Source organism: Aythya ferina, assembly GCF_964211825.1.
Source record: "Aythya ferina genome assembly, chromosome: 4".
Taxonomy (NCBI): domain Eukaryota; kingdom Metazoa; phylum Chordata; class Aves; order Anseriformes; family Anatidae; genus Aythya; species Aythya ferina.
Window position 1 is genome coordinate 9,822,829 of NC_140300.1, and position 26,244 is coordinate 9,849,072.

The following is a 26,244-nucleotide window of genomic DNA, read 5'->3' on the forward strand; positions in this document are numbered from 1 at the left end:
TTTAAGGTTCCAGTTTATTGTTAGTGGAGATGAGGGGACAGCCTGCTGCAGCCTGGGAGCTGGCAGGAGTGGTCAGAGTCCTTAACCCAGCACAGCTGCCAAAAAAAAAAAAAAAAAAAAAAAAAAAGAGTTATAGGGAACTAGTGCCTAACTTGTTTATGTTAAAATTCCTTCTAAGCACATCCATTTTCTTTCTTAGTCTTTAAAGAGCTAGATTTTTGCAAGTCACCTTGTAGTGGATCATTCTTGCTCTTTCTGGCCCTCTGTTTGCAGTCTGGCATGGCTCCTGTGCTTCTCAACTCCCTCTCTTTTGTTCATGCATCAGGTACAATGTTTTGCACTCTTGTATTTGTCTTTCTCCTGTACACATTTTTTGTTCTCAGAGAAATTGTTCTCACCTTGGACACATCCACAAGCTGCTGCTATATCAATTCTTTGCTGGTGAATTTTGTATTTAATACCTTGTTTGTAAAGTAGATTAAGACATAACTCACCCATGATGCCAAATAAGCGTGTTAAAATAATAATAATGTGTAAATATATATAATGTATTTGGAGAGAGAGAAAGTCTACAGTTTGGTCAGATGGATAGTTACCTCATGTGAATAAATTTGCACTTACTGATTCCTGTTAGCCTAAGGAAAAAAGGGAGATCTAGTTATATATTAAAATAAGATTATGCAAACCCATTCCTTGTCCTGTTTTTTTTTTTTTTTTTTTTTTTTTTCCTCTTCTGAATATGCATTTGACTTGTATTTCTGTCTGTGCTAGATTGTGATTTGTATTTTGTTACAAGGATAGGAAAAGGAATGGTAAGTTTTTAGACTATCGCTGTGTCAATTCCTTTAATACATTTTTGGTTTTCCTCTTCATCTGTGGAATGGTAATAGGGTGAAGGCTTGTGGAGATACGGTCTTTTGTACTTTGACCATCATAGAGAGTAGCAGCAGGCATGTAAGTATCTGTATGGCGAAATGCAGAGGATGTATTGCTCTAGCACATGCTTTTCACTAATCAATTGGTTGTCACTAATCTCGGTGCTTTTCTGTTTGTTTCTGGATTCCTAAAATGAAGCCAACTGATAAATCATCAGATGGAGTAGAGTTTCTAATATTGTTCTGTAATAGGGTTTGTTTAGATTGACTTGAATATCTAGATTTTCTGAGAGCTTTGTTTTATAGATTCAGCAGCACTGCTTCTGGAAGAGAATCTTTAAGATACAGGAAATAGTTCTAGGGCAGGTGGGCAATCTGTATTTAAAACAAAACAAAACAAGCCAAAGCCACCGTTCATGAAGCAAATTTCAGTGTTTTAGTTGGGCAGCTAATGGTGAACGAGACAGTATTTTGTTGGTCATATAATGTACAGTTTTGAGTGTTTTAAGGTCCATTTAGTAACTTAAAAATATTTAATAGCGTAAGATTTTTAGAACTACGATAATTTCTTTATGGCTAATAGATTGCAAAATTACATTAATATCAGTCATTGCACTAGCAATCTCTATTTGATTGAAAGCTGTGGATTTCTTTAGCCATGCTGGTTAGTATAATCTAGTTGCAATGTTTGTGTTCCCTTTTCAAGTCATGGATGTTTTTATTTCCAGCTCTTCAGAGTCCCATGAAACACACTTGCCAAAATGTTGCTGCTGTCTGCTTAAGTTACAGTGTTTTGTTTGCATGTGTATACGCAAGGCAATTTTAAAATATTGAATTGAATTGATCTGAAGAAAGCCATATACCTTCATAGTCTGAATATCTGGAAATGAGTCTAGAAAGGGTGAAAAGGAAGACTTCTGAGCACCATTGCCAGGAAATTAAATACTTTGTGAATTTTAGTTTATATATATTTTTTAGCAATGTTTTTCTTAATTTCCAGTATTACTAATTTGGATTTTTGAAAGAAAGAGAGAAAGAGATTTTTGTCAGCTGAAAACATTTGTCTAATTGCAGTTGTTACCCAAATGGATTGAGGAAATTGTTAGCTTTGTGAACTTTTATATGTCATAATTATTTCTTATACCCTGTGTTGTTATCAGTCTTTTTTGCTTGCTCCTTATCTTTACCATAACATCCAGCGCTCAGTAGTTTTGTGTAACAACGTCAAAAACCATAAAGAAAATGTTTGATTGGGTATTAATATTCTGTTGTCTCTTCTACTACTACACAATTTTCAAATGTTTTTATCCACTCTCCCTCTTTCTCTTTGTTATTTTTTCTGACCACAACTAGGTAAGCTGTATTTCCTTCTAAAATGGGGCATCTGGTGAGCATTAATGTTATCTAGAATCTGCTTCTCAGTGGAATATAATTAGCTTTGTCTTCAGGCGGTTTGTTCTTCTTCCTCCAATTTGTAATGTCACTGCTTTCTAATTTTTTTTCTTTCTGTGTTTGCTGGTTGACAGTCCCAGAATTGTACATGGCAATCTCTGCTTTTTTAAAGATATATTAGATAGTTAATGTACTTTTTGGGCTGAATTAAAAAGAAAAGTGAAATGTATTCATTATATTCATGATTCAAAATAGATATGACTGCTATTGATAGTCTTTTTTTTTTTTCTTTGTTTCCTTTCACCGTTTTCTAATGTCCTTTGGGTGTTGCATCTTATCTTGGGAAAGACTTCAGAGACAATTAAGCTGAATCCATACTGGGTAGCTGTTTAATTAGTTTCAAAACACCAGTTGTACTCCCATTAATGATGGCATTCATTTCACTAGCCTTAGAATTTGCTGAGCTGTTTGTAGTCTGATCGCTAATTTACAGATTAAAAAATAAAGAATTCCAAAACAGGTCTGGTCATATGTGGCTAGTGATGAAGCCTGGAAGATGAATGGGTGTGTTTGTGCTGCTTTAACAGGAACATATGGACACAGGAGCTACCGTGTTAGTGCTCTGACATGCTGGGCAGTAATAGCAATGGATACTGCTGAATTTACTCAGGGGCTGATGTGGAACTCGCTGTTTGACACAGGTTAATGCATAATGTTACTTACATTTTGGACAGGAAGGACTGGGACTGACATGAGCCAAGTGCGAACCACTTCAGCGATACCTGCCTGGAGGAACAGATGATTTCAAAAGCTGCTCGGAAAGTTAGGAACTGTACTTGTTCTAATGGGCGCTATCTGTGACAATTTACAGATAGCAACTTTCTTGTCTTCACATTTAGTTGACTGTGTTAGCAAAAGCCATCTTAGCTTTTTTATACTGCAATTCTAAATGTTCTTTTAAAAACCTCAGAAGCTAATCTCCAGTTGCCAGATTTCCAGTTTTCCTTGGCAGAAGCTGCCCCATTTTTTTTTCTCACCCAATAAAAAAAAATAAAAATCTTACTAAATTGAAAGATGGGAGGGAAAGAGATTTCCTATAAAAACGGATCACTTCTAATACCGAATGAAGAAGCTGGAGTCTCACCTTGTTGCAGTGATGAACCTTGCTACATACTTTGGATCCAGATTCCTGTATCCTGTGTTATATCTTGACATTTCCAGGGGCTTTTAAACAATCTATTGTGAATAGTGGTGGCTGTCAGAGCTCTGTTGCTAAAGAATTGTAATGACTCTGTAGGAACAAATAAACAGGTAGACATCTTCTCTTGGATGGCTCATCTCTTATTGCAGCAAGGTGGTGGTATAATGTTCTTGATGTTCTCTACTTCTTGCAAGTGGTTGTTAGTTTGAAGTTCTAAGTGTGAAATTTATGATTGTTCTCTCCAGTAATGTGACACACAGAGATATTCAAACAAAAGATTGAAGGGATACCCACATATTCCAGAACTGAGAGCATAAAAAGTAGCCCAAAGGAAGAAACAGATAGAAAAATGCATTTTAGTAAATATTACAAAGCTGCCAATAAGCAACTATAAAAGTTCTAATAAATACTTTTGAAGCTTATTGTGGTGAAGAAAGATGCTGAAATGACCTAGAAGAAATTTTACCCTGAATTAAACTCCATTATTTTCTCAAGTGAAAGAGAACATCAGAAGACAGGAAGGAATTTTCCCCACACTGAATGTTACAGTGAAAGGAATCCAAAATTTCAGGCATATCATCACAAGTTTTCATAATGTAGTGAGTTTATGTACATCTGCTTAGCACCAGTCACTGACTGTGCCTACTGGTAGGTTTAAGCTTAAATTTTCCATTTGGCATAAAGTAGATATATACATGCTGAGTTGTTGTAGCTTAACCAACCTTTGGTTATTTTTTAAGGAGAAAGAGTACGATTATGGGGAAAACATAAAACCATTGCAGTACCAATTCTAGTCATGAAATATCAGAGTGAGGTAGTTTCTTTCTTCAGAATAAAAGAATAATGCATTTTGTTCTTTTGTTTTGTTCTGTATGATTTAACAAGTTGGATTTTACAGTAGCAAAACTCCAGAAAAAAATGCATAGTGAAAACAAGATTTTTAAGAGAGGAAAAAGATTCCAACAGAAGCTGTGTGAGATGACTTCTAGGATGGCAATTTCCTATAGAAAGGACAAATATTTTCTCATTTTCTCATTTCATTAAACTCTATCTTTTAATGCTTACATGTAGCATGTGTGCACTTTAGCAACCTAAACGATGACTTGTGTTGATAAAGTAACTTAATGCTAAATAATTGTTTGACTTGAGTCTGGAAAAGTACTTTCATATCTTTAATGATTTTAATACATGACTTTACAGGGTACGTGATGAGCTTGTGTTGAACCTGGTGTCCTGTCAGAGGTTTGCAAATCTATCTCCTTGGAATTCTGTCCCTATCAGTGCAGTCAAGCTCGACAAAAGTAGAATTGTTTAAAATACAGATGCTGTCAGTATGATCAGTAATGTACTAAAATTAAAGAAGTAAAATAATGATATATATTTTCTTTCTTGTTTAGGGTTCAAAATTTGGACATTCAGTGGGATTAAATCAGGCTCCTCCCCAGCGTTCTTCTGCTCGAAGATCATTTGGAAGATCTAAGAGATTTAGTATTACTCGTTCACTGGATGACCTTGAGGTAATTAACTTTCACTTAAAACTTAGAAATGAGTCCAGGTGAGGAATATACATGTATCACCTATAATGGTGGTGATAAATGAAGGAGAGTAAGCAATGTCTGTAGTGTAATAAAAGTTATTATGGCATTTGTTTGAGGGAAATAGAGATTTCAGGTGTCACCTGACTTTCTCAGTGTTTCTTTAATAGTTTACATTGATGCTAGCAGTGGCCATTCTTTCTGTGGGGAATTTTAACTTTATTTTACCCATCACAGCTGGTCATATAGAACAAAACAATAGTTAGAATTTAATTATCCTGACCAATGAGAAAAAAAAAACAACTAATGTTCATCACATTCTTTTTATCATTCAGCTGGTATTCCTTGCAATAAGAAGGTTTTGGGGGGTTACATATGTTTCTGGTGTTGAATACGAAGACCAAGCTCTTTACATAGTTCCCTAAGGAATTTAGTTTTCAGAGTATGGAAAAAGATCCTGTTTAAACAGATTAAATACGTTTTTCCTCCCTATATGCCAGCAGCTGGAAAAGGGAATGCCTAATCAACGTGGTGCTGGTGATTGGTATGGTGATTTTGGGATTTTCTGAATGTAATGTAATAACACTATTTCACATCTGGTATAACGTCAGCTGATGTCTGGGCCTCAGTGGCCAAAGCTTAGTAATTGTGGTAGAAGTAGAGAATGAAAAGTCACCTGAATTTGAAAAGCTGTTCCTTCTGCTCTGCTGAGAGCATCTCTCAAGCTGAAGGAATATGGCTTCATTATATCTTCTCTTCTAGTGTGCTTCCTCCTGAAAACCTGACCCATAGTGATGTGAAGGCAAATGGAGAGATTTTTCCCTTACCCCTTTATCATGCTTCTCTGGAAGAAGGTTTGTGGTTGGGCAGAAACAAAACTATGTGCAGAGCTCTTGGCACAGGAGCCATGTAACACATATTACACTGTTCTTTGGCATGGGAGGGAATGTGGCACACTGATTCCTCTAAATGGGAAGGAGGTGTATAAAAAGTGTTTGAGAGGGGAGGAGGAAAGAAAGACATATTCTGAGTTTCCTGTTGTGGCAAGATGTAGGAAGAAAGGCATTTCACTAACTCTGAACTAAAGGAGGGGAGACCTCGGTGCACTGGATTTTTAGGGAACGGAGTATATGGAAGGAGCTTCTGGTGTGCTTAGGGAATGCAGGTAGGATTTGTCGCTACTTATTTCTCAGATGTTTTAAAGGAAAAAAAACTACCTTTTTTTTCACTGTGGTCTATTTCTTCCTGTCTGAAGCTTTCAAGTGTCTTGCTTTTCTTTACTAGTCACTGAAAATAGTTTTCATTTCTTTGCACTTCTGACTTTAATATAGTAAGTGCACAACTTCAACAAACAGAGCAAGATCTTCTAGATAAAGCTGTTTGGTAACTGTCTAGGAACATATTTCTTCATTAGAAAATTTTTCTAAATTAAAAAACCTTGCTGCTATTGATTGCTAGTCTTGACAGAATTTCTGGTCGCAGCAAGAGACGACCTTAGAATATATAAGAGCCAAGTGCTAGTGATTCATGTGTGATAGAAAAAAAGTGGGTTCACACCACATTCTTCTAGATTTAGATTTCATAGAGATTTATGTGAATATCTCATATTCTGAGGGAGCTGTAAACACCAAGGATATCATTTAATTTCTGTTGTAGGAGCTGTTTTGCATTGCAAAAATAATCACCAAGATAGGGACATGGTGCTTACCCTCTGTTAATTTCAGAAAGATATCATAGTCACTGGGCTATGAAATCCATTTTTCTCTCTTTGCGTCCCAGTCGGTATATATAATATATATAAGTTGTCCCACCAACAGGAGGAACTGGGAGTCTCTGTGTTACACAATGTCCTAATAGTCAAAGCTGTTACTTTAGATGGGGAAACTGAAAATTCTAGGCCATGGGAAGAATTGGACAAAGCAGAAACAATCTGTACTAAAAACTGTATCTGGATTAATTATTAAATGTAGCCACGTGGGTGTGGACTGCTCTCTGTCAGCTGCTGCTTTTCACTTGAAAATCTCTTTTTTTTTCTCTGCATGCTACAAGAGAATGACACTTAGCCTTCATATATCCCAGCCACCTGGTGAAATACCAACCCTGAGAATAATTTACAAAACTTGACAAGTCAAAGTAAAATAGCATGAGATGTTTTGGTTTTGGTTCTAACTTTAATGTTGCTACTGCAGCGTTATTCCCAACGACTGTTATGCGAAGTGTAGTAGAACACAATGTTGTCAGTGCATGTTTAGATTATTTCAGGCCATCTATTTAGAGTTGCTGGAAGAGGAAATAACAATAGCAGGAAATTCTTAGAGACTCCACCTCTGGAATAATGATTATGAACATATTATATAGGTTACTCAGTTGTTGTATTGTTTCCAGCTATCTTAGCAGAACAGATAAGGTACTGACCCAAACACTAAGTCTGAAACTGAATATGCCTCTCCAAGCTTGTGGGTTTCATTCCTGCTAAGATCATCGTAGTCTTCTAAATTGAGCAGTGAACTTCCACGCAGTTCCTTTTATGGGCATATGGTGAACACTGCTCATTTCTCATGGGTCTGAAGAAGGTTGCATTTGCACTTGTTATGACATTATGAACTTGCTCCTCTTGCCTTTGGAGCTGTGGTGTCTGAAATACCAGTTGTCAGTTTTGCTGTCTTCTGCCATAAGGTGGCGTGGTTTCTTTGCAGTTGTTTTTTTTAATTTATTTTCAAAACCATTCAAGCATAAAACATATATTTATGTTTTATATTATATATATATATATAAATTTTAATAAATAAAACCAATGATTGCAAGAGAATAAATATTTCACCTCTTCTTTCAAATAGGAGTATAATGGCTGACAATACCCACACAGTTAATATTCACATAAGGTTAGAATTAGCTGTTATGATACAGTGCCCACCTCAAGCATTTCCTCTTACCTGCAGAAGCTCTGCTGTACATTAAAAATAAATAAATACAAGTTTGTGTGCTTACCCTCTAAATGCTGTTTTTACTATTAGAACCTGTATATGAATTTGTTTTAAATCTGGAGAGATCAAAATAGGATAAGAGTGCAAAATTATAGGATGTTGTTGTGCTAAGATGTAACAGATAAGGAAAATGTCTCACAAAGCACAAAATGTACAATTTTATTTCTGAACTGTGAAAATTTGCTTGTTTACACCAGGGCTGAATATGATTAACTTGTAAGTTAGAACTCAATTTGGAAAATTAGTGTGCCCAGTATATGCCTTAATTATATGGTTTTCACAAGAAATGTTTTTAGAGATTTTTCTTTACTAAATTACAAGAAATATGTTTTTACTATGAACAAATTCCTACTTTGTATATAGTAATAAATTTTTCTATGTTAATCATTTTTTAAGTAATAGTACCAATAAACAGCAACAACAACAATATCTGTGATTTCCACCAATCCTATTTCAGAGAATACCTGCTGGTTCATATTTACAAGGTATAGCTTAAGCTAAATGGAACTTGTCATGATTTAGAATTATTTAATATTTAGACTAATGAGAGGACGCGATCCTATTTTTCTTCTTACTTCCCTGTAGGTAAGTGCCACCACTCACATCTTCTGCTTTGTAGGATTCTGTGATGGCAAAAACATTGTTTATTGATTTATAAACACATTGAAGGTGACTCTGTAAGACTGCAGAAACTAGAATCCCACCTTTTTTTTTTTCAAAACAAAACAAAACAAAACAAACAAACCTACATTAAACAAAATAATCTTTTTTTCTCAGCATCAATTTTGGAACCAGATCCAACACCACTTCCAACTGTAGCTCTTTGCATTCATATCTTACCTTTCTTGAAATATGTAAAAATGGGGGACCCTTGTAAGTGTTCCCTCAAATTCAACAGATTTGGTTGTCACCTAGCCAGGGAGAATATCTCAAAGCTGTTGAGTTTCCTGAAAATCATTTTGATATACCTTTGGTATTTCTCTGTGGTTAAAATTAGGGCAGAACAGTATAATGGGATACATAATGTCTTACACTAATGAGTAAGAGTATTGCTACTCTCTGAGTATTGTTAAATAACCTTTTGATTTAGAGATCTTCGGAACAAAAATATATCTTTTATAGACTTTATTTTTTATAAGACTTTTTTATTTTTCTTTTGTCTCCATCCCATTTTGTAAACCTTAAAGCTACATCCCGTATGAAAAAACATTAATTGTATCAAATTTCTAGATTTTGAGTAATGTTTTCAAAGTTGGAATGTACTGAAGTCCTTTTATTAGTCAGTGTTAAGAATTTTGTTAGAATGTTCTATCTTAATTATAACCATTAATAATCCAGTATTATTAGCTGTTATTATAGATAATAACGCTCGATTTTTTTCTGTTTTGTTAATTCTACTGAAGCAACTTTTTTGCATTTCATCTGCTAATTGAAAGCGTACAACACATCTCCTCGGTATGAGGTTTTTATACTAATGAATGACATGTCTCTGCTGGATATTAGCTTTGGCATCTGTGGGTGGCAAAAACCCCTAAATGCTCATTTGACTTAATAATGAGTTTTTAAGTGGGTACCTGTCTTTGTTTGGCTGATTTAAATAATCAGACAAAGCTTACACAGGGAGATAATAGCTTATATTAGGCTAGCTAGTGTAGTAGGAAAATCAGACAAGAAGAGTTAAACATGCCCCAAACTTTTCCCACCCTGTAAGCTGATCTAATAAAAAGTATTAACACTCTCCACAAAGATTGCTTCACCGACAGTCTTAGATCATCACCATGGCCTCAACAGCACCACTATGGCTACTATAATTACGTGATTTAAATCAAGGAGCCTCTTCATTGTGAATCTAGATTTGTGAATTTAACATTTGAAAAGAATGCATGTTTTTGTCTTAGGTTTTACTGATTATGTTAAGCTGTGATAATTAACTATGGCCTGCTGGCATACACAATTTCCACCACGTATTAATTACCTTTAAGCATTGCATCTTTTGCATGTATTTTGTCCTAATTCTTAACTAAGATATAACTGACTGATTGACGGTTTTGTCCTCAGTTTGTTTTCATGAAGGTGGAAAAAAGGCCATTTGGGAAACAAAATAGCATGCAAGAATAAAATCTAAATTTTTGTATGTGAAAAGTAGTTCTGTATATTTAGCATTTTTTTATAATAGGATTCTTAAAGAGCTGCTCCTTTCTCATGCACTGTCAATATCCTGCTATCCTGAAATCTGAATGCTAGTACAATCCTGCCCCTAACATTGCTGTTTCAGAAGTCTCATGGATCTGTGACCAAATCCTAAATTCTTTGTTTCTTTTTTCCCTCTGTTAGAAACTGCCTGGTGCTGCTCGTTGGAGTAGCAGTGTGTGGCAGAGCCCCTTTCTTGGAACCTGCCACTAGGTGTCAGCTTTTCAAACAGCGCAAAGTGGAAGATACCAGCTCGGTGATTTTGGTTGCTTCCTATAAAATCCAAACCCTCTTGCTGATCTAGAATCTATGCACCTTTTAATAGTTGATCATGAAATTAAACATGGATTTATTTACCTTGAATTACTGTAACATGTGGTCATGGAGATGCTCATTAAGGCTTTTAAAAAGCACCAGTGGTTTCTTTCCAGGTATTCCAGTTTTCTGCTCTGTTCAGACTTCTGACTGTTACATTGCTGGCTGAAGTTGCCTACTGATGGGGCTGTGTAATGGCTGCACACCTGAGCTGTCAAATGAAACAGGGCCAGGACGGATAGCCACTGGAGTGCAATGTTTGTCCTCTTGCGTTGCTGGAGCTGTCATTTATGTGATTTGTCCTGGGCCAAAGAGTCTATTTTCACAAATGACTTCTGGACGTGGTTTAGAATTTAGCCCCCATCACTATTCCCAACGGGAAGTTTGGATGCAACCAACCTGATTGACAGGAGGCTTGGTGGTATGGCAGTGGGCAGACACTTCCAGCTGTCTTTGGAACTACACAATGGCTTATGGCACTATTTATATGGCTACTAAGACACAGCCAGTATGTCTCTAGGTTACCATCATCCCCTTCTGAATGATGCCTGTACTGTTCCTTAGAGTTTGCTTTGCTGACATCATTCTTAGTGTGTCTTAAAGAATGTGATTTTTTTCATGGTTGGTTCTCCAGACTGCTCTGTTAAGAGTTTCAAACTCTTTTCAGCGTACTCTGGAGGATCTTCCTCAGATTATTTCTTACATGCGATCATTTGAGGTTTGTTAGTTACATCCATTGTTACTCCTTTAAGGAGGACAACATAATGCTAGCAGTATACATTTATTTATTTTTCACAGACTGGGCACTGGTATTAATATTAAGCGTGTGCTGGTATTTTATACTGTAACATAATTTTGAAAATATTATGATTTTTTGTTATATTTTTTCCTACATTTATAAAATTATGGATTTATTAAAATGTATTAAAATTTATTATGGAAAATTCTTATGCTCTTCACACTTCACATATTTTTGTAAAGTATCTGCCCAAGGTGCCTTGGTCAACAGCTGAGTGAGTACAGTTGTGAGTAACCTCTTGTTTGTTGTGAAATGGAGGCACTTATTTCTGGATATATTCAGGAATGTTAAACTGTGTGATCTTTAAGACACTGAGAGTAAGCGGATTTGTCTCTTGTCACTGTGACCAGACTTCGTTAATTTTACTGTTTACTCTTTTCTACTGCTTTTGGGTTATTTATTTTAGATTCTGCAGATATTTCTCCTGAATTGCCTGTAAGAAAATGAGTAGTCAGAGAGTATGCTGGGAGCTGGATTTCATCTCTCTTTGCTCTGTGAGGTGCGTACAGCAGCGCTCCTTCTGTACTTGGGTGCCTGAGAAGAAATCAAGTGCTGCCTAGGATGGATTCTGTCGGGAATTCATTCCCCATATGTGCCAAGACAATTGGCACCGTATGCAGAATCTTCTCCCTCAGGAAGCAATTGCCTGACCCTGCCACTCAAGTACTGTCCAAACCTTATTGCCTCTGGGCTTGGCTCTCTAACACAAGCCAGTTTCTGTCACAGTACCAGAGGTACAGTCTATGCTTTCAGGGACTAGATGAGAACTTTTATTCTGCTTAAATCTGCAGACAGCAGGCCTTACTTCTTGTCAGTAGGCAGCACTGCCGTTCTTGAGCTATTTGATTAAATGGAAACTGGTGAATTTGTAAGCTGTCAACATCTCTGGTCCAGCCACATTTGTGATACTACAAGGATCAGCCTGGGTGAAAGAGTTAAGGCAACTGTCTGAAGCTACAAAGGGCTCGTATCCATTAGTAGGTGGGCAACCTCTCAGGGGTATCTTTCTCCATAGCCTTTGGTACCTAGCCTTCTTTTAAAGTTGGGCTGACTGTCTTTGAGCTGGGTGTTTACTGTCCTGAGTCTAATTCCCGAGGCACGTTAACCCCCTGACATTGTGGCAGAATAATAGCTTTTGGTACTGCTGTCTGAAATCCCTAGAATTATTTGCTGCTTAACTTTTGCTTCAGTTCCTTTTGTTGTTGATTCAAGAGCATCTTTGAAGGCTCCTCCCAAGAAGGTGAGCAGTGAGGTAAAGTTAGTCAAGTTAATAAGGGCAAGAGCAGTCTCTGAAGATGAGAGCAGTCTGCTTTTATAAGACAGGATGACTGGACAGCAAAATGGCAGATGGAAATGTATGTAGATAGATGTAAAACAATGCAAATGAGGCAAAATCATCCTAGCTTCATATATCAAATGGTAGCTATGTCTCTGAGCTGACTGTTTCCTCTCAGAATTGAGGTCTTTGCATTATAAAGGGCAGTGGCATGAAAACATCAGCTCGGTACAGGAGCAGCAAAAGAGAAAATCCTGTTATGAATTATTAGGGAAGGAATATGGGAAAATAAACCACATAATAATTCTACTGTATAAATCTGCTATGTGCCCACACTGTGATTTTGCCAGCTTAAATATGGTGTTCTAACCTCTTTATTTCAAAAATGTTATGATGCATATTAGAAATGGAGAAGGTTCAGAAAGGCATGACAAGAGCACAGAATCATGGCTAGCATACGAAAAGTAGTTGGGTTTGAGTAGTTGCTCGCTGTCTCCTTTGGGACAAGAAGGAGGCACCATTAATGGAAGGTGGCTGGAGCCAGGAGTAAAACAAACAAAGGAACATGATTGTTCATGCAGCAGGTAAGTAGATCTGGGGAACGTCTTACCACAGAGTGCTGTGGCTGCAAGAAATTTGCATGTCCTTAGGGGAGAATGGACAAATGTTTGGAAAAGAAAGCCATCGGGGATTATTAAGGAGACAAGCCACACCACGTTCAGGAAATGTGAACTAAAAATACCTGAAGTCTGGGACAGGGTAATTAGGGAATACGTTGCCCTGTGCTACCGTGGCCACCACTGGAAATTGAATAGGGGGTTTGATAAATGTGTGTTCTGAACTGATGGGGCCATTCTTATATTCCTAGGCTCAAGGATGGATGTTGCTTCTCTTTGTCTGTGGGTTCATGTTCTCTAGGCACAGGAAGCTGCGTTACCTTTCACGGTGTTACCGTTTCTTGAAGGGCTCTCCAGTACAGCATCTTCCAGTGCAGCATCTTACACTTAACAGGAGCGGGTGCTGGGAACACGCAAGGTTGTGTTCCAGCTGCCTGCCGCCTCTGCTTTCTGGCCAAGAGCACCAGCCCCTTCCCTGCTGCAGAGTTGGTTGCCCCTGCAATTCCCAGGCAGGAATGAGGAACCGGGTGACTGGTTTGTTTCGTGTCCCTGCCCTTCCTCGGCTGCGGTTTCCGTCACCTGATACATCTTTTTTGTCACGTCACATGCTGATGGGTGAGGAAGGATTTTTGCTCCGTGAGACCTAGTCAGTGGTATGGAATGAATTAAGGCCTTATTGAATGAGCTGAATCGGCATTGATAGAATATAGTCACAGAGTAGATATGAGAGCACTGTAGCCTGCTGTGAATTGATTCTGACTCTGCACTCCTTGTTTAAAGTGATGAGATTTTTTACCAAGGCTGGGACTTGGTACCATTTAATTTCCACTGTCCTCATGGACTTTTTTAGTCCAGTGAAGGTTTAAGAGTCACCTGCGGAGCTTCTTCTAGATGAGCTGCAACTCTTTATTTAGTATTAAATGATCAAAATGTTTCATCTGTTCCTCTGATGCTTAAAAAAAAAAAACAAAACCCATCTTCTACTTCCCTCTAGATCAAAGAACTCCAAAAGGCTAGCATTTAAGCATTATTTGTTGGGCAGAAAATATGTGCATTTCCTCTTGAAAACACCCTGATATTGCTGGTCTGTCTGGAGTGTAGGTGTGGTATCGAAAATGACGAGAATCATGTTTCACTTGGAACAAGATCCTTGTAAATGCCAGTGCCCTGCTTACTCAAAAGAACATGGAGCATTTTGGTAGGATGAGATAGGTTGCATAATACGCGTACATGTGATTGTAATCACTCTGAGGCATGCACCTACATGCCAGGAACTGGAGGAAAATTGCTGCGAGTCTTACAAGTTTAACTGTTCTTCTTCATCTTTTTTTTTTTTTTTTTTTTTTTTTTTTAAGTAATTTTAGATTATATTTCAAGTATTTTTAATGGGAATTGATTCACTCGGTTCATTCGGATAATATTCAAGGGGAATGTAGTAAAACTGAAGATACTTTGGAAGAGAAAATGATGTTGACTCAATGCTTAAACAAGTTTGGACAAAAGTTGAAGTCAGAGTCCTGTAGGCCTTTACCGAATGCATTTTACATTAGCAGACTTCTCAGATGCACGTTGTTGTCTTTCGAGAAGCCTTTTTTTGTTACGTGGGACCTGCCTAAACAACATTTTACGAGCTGCCTGCTCCTTTTGATGGGAAGATACTGAGCCACTGAGGGCGGAGAATGTGCTGGGGAGGGAGGAGAATGGGAGAGGTGTTGATAGGGCAACACACAGAGAGGCTTCATTTTTTTACTGGACTCTGGAAGAAGTAAATATGTGTTCAGAAAGAGCTTAATAATAAAGTTGAAGGGACTGTTTCTTAACAATGAGCTATTAAACTATTTATACATGGAGAAAACTTTTACTGATAGTCAAGTGTCTGTAAGTATAAAGTTTTGTTTGTCTAAAGCGAACAGAAATCAGGAGTATGGTTTAATGAGTAGTCTTCCAAGCTAAGAAATCTTGCAGTGAAATGTGATAAATAATGCTTCTAAGGATTCAATGAGTTTTTAAAGAGACAAAGTTCGTAAGTATAAGAATTTAAGTTAACTTTCTATATAAGCTCTGTTATGAAATTAAGAATATACCATTTTAATAGACATGTTTTAAATGACATTGCTTTTACAATTTAGAGTGGGTATAGTATACATACTGATGTTTCTCTTAATTATTATTTTTTAAAAATTAGTCACTTAATTTTCACTGTACTTTTAGATGTGTTTCCATAAAGCAAGAATGTTGTAAAAGTTGTAAGTTACCTTCGAATTGTTACACTTCTTTTTAAGGTGTACAGCTAAGCTGATTTCTCTTCCAGCTGGATTTTTCTCCAATAAAACAGAATCCAGATAGGATGAGTTACTAGCATAAATGAGGAGTATTAGTAGAATATAGAATTTTGAGGTGTAAAGACTTCAGACAGCTTTTAGCTTTTTGCTGCTCAGAAAACACACAGTTTGTAAGTGAAGGACCTAAATGCGTTATCAAATTTTGACATTTTAGCCTTATTATTTATATTTAGTCTTATATATGTCAACGTATAATTTCTTTTAATGCTGAAAGTGTATCAGCAAAACTCTTAGCTTTTAAAATGAAAAGGGAAAGAGAAAGATACATCTCTGTATCTGCTCTAAGATACAGCTTAGAAAGATACATCTGCACTGTTTTGTTAAAAATGAGTAGTTTTCATGTTTGCTTTACATTGATTTCCTCAAAGTTTATTGATTCTTAGAGGCTTCATCTATAGTAGTAGGAAATTCAGAAGTGACTTTATGCGTCTATTTGTCACTTAATCATATCCTCCTTAATATGTAATTTAATTTTAATTCACTATTAAGCTGCAATTCATCTTCCATCTGGATGTACAAGTTATGCACGCTGTTACTGCATGATTTTATTAGTGGAGGGAATTCAGCTGTCACACGATGTTGATCAACAGAAGAGAAACAGTGATGTTTGTCTCAAAAAGATTACCGAGTGTATTTTTTATTACCTATTTGTGGTCAGACTCCTCAGAAGCATATTTCAAAATTCAAAATATGACTTTCAAAGCCAACTACTTATTTTTAGTGGTGATTTCTGGATGGCAAATCTTTCCGAATTTATCATTTTGAAGTGTGTACATCAGTCTTGGAAAGGCAGGCAGACAGCAGGGGGCACTCGGGACAGCCGTTTGCAGCCAGCCTCTTCATTGAATTTCCTGTATTAGTGAAAGTCTTGGTATTTAAAGGTAGCTTCTTTCTCAGTTATTTATAAACGAACACATTCCAAATAGTTTGACTTGAAAATATTTTTCCTTAGTATAACCCTGCAGTACGAAGGACTTATATCTTTAAAATTGGTAGAGGGAAACCACAACCTTGTAAACAAGAGAAACTTCCCTCTTTTAATCAGTAGCCCACATGCAGTGTGTTTACTGCTGCGTAGCTGACAAATCCTCCACCAAAATACATCTGGACAGATTCTAGAAATTTTGGGGAATCAGAAAAGAGATTTCTTTTTCATTGAATAGTTGTCTCTGTTTGTTTATAGGTTGTGATTCTCCTGCTTTACAGAAACTCGGGGTCAGTGAGCTAAATGAAATCCTAAACTTTACTTGGGCTTTCGTGCAAGTAGCTGTTATTATCTTGACCATGGGATGCAGCAAGGAATACTTGATGAGAGTTAAGTTTTTGGAGGAGTGTTCTGTTGATGCCAAATTTACTTTAGGAATTTGTGTTCAAGAGTTCATCCAGAGGGTTGCCTCTTTCGAGTTGCCTCATATTTTTTGTGTGTGTGTTCTTCTTTTAGGAGTCAAGGATACATTAAATCCTATTCATCCTTTGACAAGTTCAAACTTATCCAGGCTTCCTGTCATTCTATCTTTTTCGTGAGCTTTTTCTTCTCTGAAAACAAGCTTACAAACGAAAATAAGAGCAGGAAGTGGAGGGAGGGTGGAAGAGAAAAACAGATCGACCATATCTGGGGTCTTTACCCCTTCCCACAGTTTAGCTTGTAAGCAGATGGATGTGGGTTTAGAAATGTCGTCTTTGGTGTATCTGAATAAGTTTTTTAAAGCTGTTGTGCCATATTTTAACACTTTCCATTAATAGCTTTGTAAATTAACATTCCTTTTGCTTTCAACCTTTGAACCTGCCTGGTTTACAGATATGATACACAAAATCATAAGATTTTGAAGCTGGCAGCTGCTAAAATAATCTATGGAGTATAGAGGTAAATTATTTTTTTCAAGGGTTTTCAGAATCTCATGACATTTAATAGTCATTATCATTAACTGGTATTGTCTAATTGGTAGAGCTTCTTGTCAGTAGTGTCACTGTATGGAAAAAATGTGGACATGCAATGCTCAGTTCTTCAGTGAAATAAAATCAACAGCTATAGAGGTCTGTTTAAACTAAGGGATCATTAGGTTTATAACGCCGACCAGGAGTGCCTAGGATGTACAAAACGTTGCCCACACACGGTTGTTCCCAACCGTGCTCCACCACAGGGGCTCTGCTGCAGTGCTAGTCTTGCTGTTACATCCAATTACATGTAGGTATTCTTATTTTTTCCCCTTAATCACTCTGATGTACTTGTGGGTCGAAAACACACCTGTTAAAACCGTGCTGGCACATTTGGGCATTGCAGGTGATTCCTGTAGGACTTAGGTTTATCGTTAGCTGAACACTATGGATAAAAGGCTTTTCTGTGTTACCCCAAAGGGGAGTTCCCAGCACAGCTCTCCACTTGTGCTTTTCACTGATCCGATGTGAGGATTACTATGCATGCTATCACCTGTATATTTGTAATGTTGCTCTCTGGTTGTTTAAGGTATTGACTGACAGTGAAAAGACATTCTGCAGCCCACTTGGTTTCATGTCAAGAAGTATGCGATATTTAAACAGACCTAAGTGGCCTTTTTTCATTTAAAAATATATAGTTTTAATACTCATACACACAGAAATGGCTCTTCTCTGCAAGTATCATGGGATATTTCCTACATCTTTATTTTAGGATTTTATAGAATGTATTCCTTCCTATCAACCTCCCTATTTGTTTCCATTGCTTTTCTTCATGGCATCAAACACTAGGGGAAGGCAGCACTGTGAAATGCAATGGGGTGCCTATTCAGATAACTAATCACTTAATAAATGAGCACTGGCCATGGCAGCAGATTGCTTGTGTCTCTGGAATGCTTGTTAAAGCATGGTTCCTCCCTTTTCATCTGTAATTACCTTGAAATTTCTTCTCTGCTCACTCTAAATTAAATCTGGGAGATTGAGTTGCTCAGTTTACTGAGACTTTTCATCCTAAATTTGGAAGCAGGACGATGTGCGGACTTGGACTGCCTTTGGCAAGCCAGTCTTTCTGTGAGGTTCTGAGTAAAAGCTCTTCACTTCTTTTTGCCTCAGTTTCTCTCCGTGACAGTTCAGAGCAATATTCACCTTCTTCCTGGTGGTTTTATAGCAGGGCTGATCCTCGGAACCAGATGGGTGGATGTGGGGGATTCCATGTGCTGCCCTGAAAGAGGGAGATCCCCCTTACTAAGCTACTGCTCGTAAGTCCGCCTTGGCTGCAAGGACATCCCACTAGCATAAAAATAATAAAAAAAATGTTTACTAATCATTCTCAATTTGTAATTCTGGCAATTATTTTTAGCAAAACTGGCATTCAGGTCACTTCAAAAGTACCAGAAAGGGATGTGTCGGGTACTATCACCATTTACTTGAGCACGGCAGCAAACTTCAGGATATCCTATACTTTCCATACCCGGTCTCCTGAAGACACTATTACCGCAGCAAATGAGGAGCACTTCCCTCTTGCATTACAAGTAGCTGCTTTTGCTCTCTCTCCTTAAGGCGCTGTGCACAGAGCTGCCTTGACATCAGTGAAGCATAGGCTGGGGTAGTGAAGAAGGAAGGGCAGAATATCCCTTGATTTCTGCAAGGAGGATTTTGTCTTTAGTGACAGCAGGCTGCACCTAGCTCTGGCAAAGATGCCAACTTTCCTTGTACTGTGGATTTTTACCTGCAATTGGCAGTGTGAACCACTGGAAAGTTAAGCAGAATTGACCGTCCGAGGTCTTATTTTATCCTGGCTTGCATTATGTAAACCTCTGAAAATAATGATTTACAACGTAAATGTTTCTATAAGTAACGTTAGGGTGATTAACTAATGTTTGGCTGAAAACTATTTTGGAAATCTGCTTTCTCGAGCTCAGGACTGCTGCACGATTCAACTTCATTTTATTTTCCTGATTTTCGTATAGGAAACGCTTTAAAATACAATCAGCTCGATTTATATAAAACGATCTAGCTTTTCTGGTGAGAGATAATTGAGATCTAATCTGAATCCCTGACGAACCACAGCTTCCTGCATTGGCCTGTTGCTATGGGTAACATAAAGGGAGTAAAATAGAACTTCATACGAAATGCCTTTAAACTTTACTGGCATGTACAGGCATGGAATAGGGCTGAATTTTTTAGTTTAATCTTTGAGAAGCTGATGTGCTAAGGAAATGCTTTTTCCATATTAAGTGAAGATGAATTTAGGAAGAGTACTGTTAGGAAAAATAACTGCTGTTTCTTATGAAGAGCGGGTAAGTGATACGAATTATATTTAGCTAAAGCAAGGCATCGTTGCAGTGAGAAATTAGAAGGGGCTATTGTTATTGGCAAGAAAACAGAGAAGAATGTTATCAGCTTCAGAATGCTTTTTATTTAGCCTTTCAGCTTTTTTGCTTTAAAGTATTTGAGTTAAAATTCCTTTCTAAATGCAAACATTTGGCTATATTATCATAGAAGAGTGAAGGGAACCTTACTGTACCAGCTAACCTTCAGATTTTGAGATGTATTTATGAACTGTGCCCAGTATGTATAAAGCTAAAAGATCAGAGAGTTTATAATCTGTGTCTGTTTTCTTAATTCTGTGCAGTGTATGTTGTGCATGCTTTCTGTACCATTATATCAATATTATTTCTGTAGGTAAACTGCATATATTTTTGTATATATCTTTATTAACATAATTTAAGAGATGGATTTGATATTTAAGCCACTGTGTTCATACATAATAAGATTGGTTTTGACTGGGGTAAAAATGTTGAACATTTATTTCTTAAAGGATTTCACATCATTACTGTTCATGTGTTGTTTTTATAGACTCAAATGTACAGTAGTTGTGGGTTTTTTTTTTTCTTTCTTTGTGAATTCGTACCTCTCTAATACTTTTGTATTAGCTATTGTAAAAGCACTTACTGGGTGGCAGAGAATTGAAAAGCTAAATTATGTAAGACTTCTCCTTTAAGAGGCATTGCAAAGGGACATCCTTTTCATAGATTTCTATATCACTAAGTTAATTGCAATCATATTTTAAACTGAGGATAAAAATAATATTACACTAATGTTTAGATGAGATATATATGTGAGGTTACTTATTAGCAGGAAAATCTAGAATTAATATGTAAGTAATATGGATTTGGTTTTGATTTCAAATGTTAGGGCAATGTTAACTGTATTTTGAGGCATTATCCCCCTCCCAGAGATCATCAGAGTTCCTGGCATTTGTACAATGTTAATACTGTACTGCATTTAAAGGATAACAATGCATGTAGGCAAAGACAGTCCCAGAGTAGCGTGTCTTAAGATCTGAGGACCTGCTTGCAAAAGCAGGGGACCCTTGGCAAAACGAGAAGTTGCTCCAGGTGTTGTGAGGAGGACTTGGAACAAAGCTGGCTGCAGGAGGCAGCTGGCTGGGTGCTGGGCTTTCCCTGAGCTCAGGGACAGGATGTTTGAAAGTTGGCTTTCATATCGAGTCTGTAGGTATTCAGTGCTTTGTCTCCTGAAGAACGTGACAAGTGTCCCAAAGTTATTTTGTATATTGAAATTATATGAGCTAATCAGTTTAGAAGGTCAGTGGAGCTAGGGAAGCTATTCTATGCTGAAATGCCTAATTAGAGGGGCTTTTGGAAAGGAGAGGGCAGGGTAAAACTGTAATCAGTAAGTCTAACAGCCTCCACAGGCAGCAGTCAGAGAGCTCTGGGTGCTGCAAAAAGTCAATGTCTATGTTGGAAGAAAGAGTGCTTTAGAAAGGACACACAGAGGTCACTTATAAATCAAATCCCCTTTCCCCCGAATCTTTCTGGATGCCCATAAAAGAGATAGATATTTGTTTAGTCTGTGATTTTGTCACGGGTAGGGTAGCAGAGAACAGTATTTTTTCACTCTGTTTAAAGCTTTTTATCCCTGTGTGTCTCAGAAATAGTTCAAAATATATATGGCTTTTTTTTTTTTTCCCCTCAGGAAGGCAGTCACCCACATTCTATTAACAGAGATGATTTCATGTTGCTCCGTTTTATTGTTAAGGCCTGGCATTTCCTAGCGTGTGTCACCCCTCCCAGTCCCCTCATCTTTCCCTTTGTTTTCCTTGAGCACTTGAGCATGACTATTGACTTGGATGACAAATCCTGAGGAGGTGAAAAAGGACATTTTGTGTTGAGTTATCTGGGTAGTCTGTACACATGGCTTTAGTTCTTCAAAATAGAGTCTGGGATATGGCCAGAGTATTTTTTTTGTTGTTGTTTTTCAGCATCATGGTTTTGTGGCAGAGCTTGTTGGTACTTAGTTAATTACGTGGGACCTGATCCATGTAAAGGTGGACTCTCTCTGGATCTAAGCGGATTTCCTGGATGAGAGTTTTTGTCAGCTGAAAGATGTCATCAAAGTAGTGTCATGCAGTGGTGCACGCATCTCACATGTTAGAGACCATGGGAGCTAACAGGTACAGGCTGCTTCAACCTTTTGAACTGCATTCTCCTTTATGCCCTCTCTCCATCTCCCCCCTGTTGTTGGGGCTATGTTGTCTGGATCTATTCTGGAATAAGAAGTTTATATCCTCATAAAGTAGTCTTCTCCCTGTTAATTACTGTAAGCTAATCCTCTTTTAGCTGTATTGCAAGCAGATCCTGAACATGACATCAAAAACCTCATGGGCCCTTCTGGTTTTTCCACCTAGCAAAGAGAGGTGATCCAAAGAGAAATTTTACATGTTTTCCCTTAACCAGAACCTTATGCCATCTAATATATGCTGAAGCATTTGCCGTTTTACAGAGACCTAAAACGTCTGGTATGGTGTGTGCTAACTGAGTGGGAAGCCGTTGCTCAGCTTGCTCGCCCTGGCGCTAAGCTCCTCGCTTGGATCCCAGGGATCAAGATCTTGCCCTGAAGTCTAGGGAAGAGACTTGCATCCACCACCGCTGGCGTGTGTGTGTCTGCACAGCTCAGCTGCTAATCCAGCCGGAGGAGCAAGCAGAGTTCCAGTGAAGAGACACCCTGGAAGACATTTTTGTGCTCCTAAATTTGACTTCTTTTTAACATTTTGGTACTTGTTGCCATCAGGCTTCTGGCACACACCACGGGCTTTTCCCTAAACCAGTTTGGAAGTCAGAGTAATTTGAAGAACTAATTTAAGTTCTTATCTGGTTGCGAAAGACTTGAGGGTTGAATACAATTCAGATTTTATCTCGGAGTGATAGTTCATATAGTCCACAAAAAGAAAGAATACATATATCCTGTCATTTGTCCAGCCTTTTTTTTTTTTGACCTTCACCTTGACCCTACCTGGCACAGGCTCATATGGTATCTTTCCTCATCTTTCAGAAATGGCTACATAAAAGAACCATTCCATTTTATTGCTTTGCAATAGTTATGTTTTCTAATAGGTACTTCCTAGTAGGTATATGGTAAGTGTTAGATTTCATCAAAAAATCAATTTTTATATATATAGGAGATCAAATTTTGTCCTGAAGAGCCTCCAGTGGTGGTGAGCATGAACAGTGAAGAATGAAAACCAGCCCCCACCATATACCGAATTTTTAAAATGAGATCATCATAGTATTTAAAAAAATCTGGTCTTGCAACTTACACCTGTGGACAAATCTAGACAAGTTTCAGCTGAACAGTTTAGAAGAAAAACTGCTTTGTCTAAATGTGGACTGTATGCAGTTTCTGACAGGTTTATATTAAGATTTCTAAGTATTCACAAACATGTTTTGAACACATTACTGTACATTCTTGCACAATAATTACAAGCTTTAGTTTCCAGCTGGCTTTGTTGAATTAAGTGGATTGAGTTCAGATACGTAGCTGAATTTAAAGAAACGTTCTTATAATAAATGTAGGTCTGTGATCTAAAAAAGTAAAGTGATATTCTTGGAAAGTGCTGGGTAATTTTAGAGGAAGCCAAAGGGAATTTGGAATATCTTAGAACAAAAAAAGGTGGCTGGTATTTAGATGAGAAATTCTGTTCTTCCTATGGGTTCAATTTTTTTTTTTTGGTATGTTTAAACATAACAATTACTAAGGCGGCCTTGCTTAGAGAAATTTTGAGATATTGATATATGCAATTAACATGCATTAGCCAAAGCATTCAAAATAAACAAACAGGCAAAGCCAGCTCATGGTGTGTAGGAGGCCCACTGCCTTAACAAGCTAAATGGCTTTAAGTAAAACTCCATCTCACTGTCCACAAAATGTAATTAAGTGGTCCTATCACTGCAATTTTTCACTGTAATAATCTTTTCTGCAAAATCACACCATTTTTCCAAAACTAGTGGAAATATTCTTTTTCTATCATGAGAACCCTGCTAATTTATCTTCTTACCTTTCACAAACATGAAGGAGAATCATACTTGGTGTTTTCATCTAGATTCATGGAATTTGCCAAAATAAATGACTGTTCCTAAAATGTATACATTTTGAAAGTAGATTTTTTTAATTTTTATTTTCTGTCTTCTATGTAAAGTGATGCTACTACTTTATTTTCTTAATTCTTTGAGAAAAAAAGATTTTTATTTATCAGCTCTTCAAGAAGCTGTTCAAGAAGCCTTTAGACAATGCTCTCAGACACAAGGTCTGATTTTTTGGGCTGTCCAACCTAGAAGTTGGACTCGATCCTTGTGGTCTCTTGCAATATGGGATATTCTGTGATTTTATGGTCTGTACAGCATGCAAATAAGAAATTAGAAGCAATTCTATTGATAGCTGCCTTAAGGTAATTTGCGATCAAAGGTGAGAAGTTTAGGGTAGGTAAACACACAAACTTCAAAATTTCACAAAAAGTCTAATTGTCCTTGAAAATTTGATGTAAAATGGTTCAGGAAGGTAAATTACAATTTCTAGATTGTGAAGATGAGTTAAGTTACAAGTTATGAATGCATAATATACTTGCTAAACATCATGCAAAAGAGAAGTAGAAAAGATGTCTTACACCTCACTGAGTGCATTTTTGATAACAAATGCATTTTTGATATCCAAAACAGTGCTGTTAAGCAAGCAGGAGGCCTAGATACACATTTGACTATCTTATTATGCTTCATAGATTCACAAGCCTTTATCTCTGTGTAGTTTAACAAGAAGGGTCATCTTTTTTTTTTTTTTTTTTTTTTTTTGATGGATTTGTGTTTATCTGAACTAGCACTGGAGGAATGCTGTCAATAGAGATTAGTTTAGACTTTGAAAATTCCATAATACTTTTATGAAAAACTAGATCAGATCCTCTGCTGATTATGGGAATGATGGTGCTGCAGCAGTTTATAGAAGGCAATGTTCTTCAGATAGCATCAACAGCAGGATGAAATGCTGCAGTGAAACACAAAAATAAAGAAAGAAGGGAAAAGAAATTATTCGTTTAAAGATTACTAAAGGTTTTTGTGGATTTTGAGGGGGAGAGGGAATGTTTATTACCAAGGTTGACAAATTATGGATAGGCAGCTTTTCTCTTGAGCTGTGTTTATATGCCTGGTTTTTCTTCTGTGTGTTTTCTGTCTTGGAAATATTACAGATATATAAGGCATTCTTTCCTAGCTCTTTAAGCAGACATACAAAACAGGAGAGTTAATTTTGAACTATTTAGGAAGTTATTTAAGGCTCAGTGATGCTTTAAATGATCGAGGAAAGATTCTGCAAGATTATTTCCAAGTTAAACTAATAATAAGTTTTAACAGCCACTGAAAATCAGTACTAGCTTCAATCTAAAAATCAGCTGTCCTTCCAGTCTTTCACTCAGCTGAGTGTTGAGGTGCCAGCTCTGGAGGACATGGTTGGGAAGCTTTCACCTTGTTGATTTTTAGAGAAATCTTAGCTGCCTTGAGGTAGTTTGCTTTCAAAGGTGAGATGGTTAGGGTTGATAAACACACGAACTTCAACATTTCACTAAGAAGTCTAATTGTCCTTGAAAACGTGATGTAAGATACTATTAGAGATGGTGAGGAGTTCTACCTCAGTCCTAGCTTATTGAAAACACTCCTACACCTTTCTGGCTCTGTGGAAGTCAGAAACCATCAGCAGGGGAAGTTTTCAATCTTCTGACTGCTAAAACATCTGACTTTTAATTTTGATTCCACCTATCTCCATATAATGCAGCAAAATAAGGTCTGTGAGGTGTTCTTTTCATTTTAAGTCCTTGTTGGTCACTTTTGAGCTATCTGCTTTCTCCTATACACCAACTGATGGACTTTATTCATCCAAAAAGGACGTTGAAATCACTGCTGCTACTCACAGCAGGAAGTACTTTGTCAGTAAATATTTGTGGGATCAAGTTCCAGGAGTGGTTTAAAGGACAGGGGAGATTTTCATGGTGGGGAGGAAACACCTGTGAGAAAATAACAGCTGGTATATTTAGGTTTTCATCTCTCACATTATCTGTTATATTAACAATATGATGATAAAATTAACTAACACTTCAAATGATCTGTGAAGCTCAGAGATTTCTAATACTTGTCATGAAACTTAAGTAACACTTATTTTTCTCTTTCTTATTGCAGTCAGCAACTGTCTCTGATGGAGGTAAGCTGAAGCATGTTTTTACTTTTATAACGAAAAAGAATCAATTTTTCCCCATTAAGCAATGTAGCATGTGGTAAATAAGGTGATATGTTACAAGATGTGAGTCCGAAGTGGTGCAGCACTTTGTGACTTCTGCAGGAGCTACACCAGTGGAAATGCTGCAGGATTATGTTCACATGCTTTCACTGATTTGATTTTTTCTGTGTGTGTGTATGGCATATATCTCCCTATATACACGTTTTTAT

General features: G+C 37.2%; 1 protein-coding gene across 4 annotated transcripts in view; it reads left to right on the forward strand.

Moving 5' to 3' along the window:
* The window catches only part of RGS12 (regulator of G protein signaling 12), an 85,738-nt gene that overhangs the window by 17,776 nt on the left and 41,718 nt on the right, over positions 1-26,244 (forward strand). For all 4 annotated transcript variants that reach the window (XR_014692335.1, XM_084517040.1, XM_084517042.1 and 1 more), the window contains exons 3-4: positions 4,866-4,985; positions 25,978-25,999. Coding sequence is in view for 3 of the 4 variants with exons in the window: in XM_084517040.1 (XP_084373166.1) it covers positions 4,866-4,985; positions 25,978-25,999 (142 nt within the window). In the remaining variant the exon portion in view is untranslated. The remainder of the gene's footprint in view (positions 1-4,865; positions 4,986-25,977; positions 26,000-26,244) is intronic.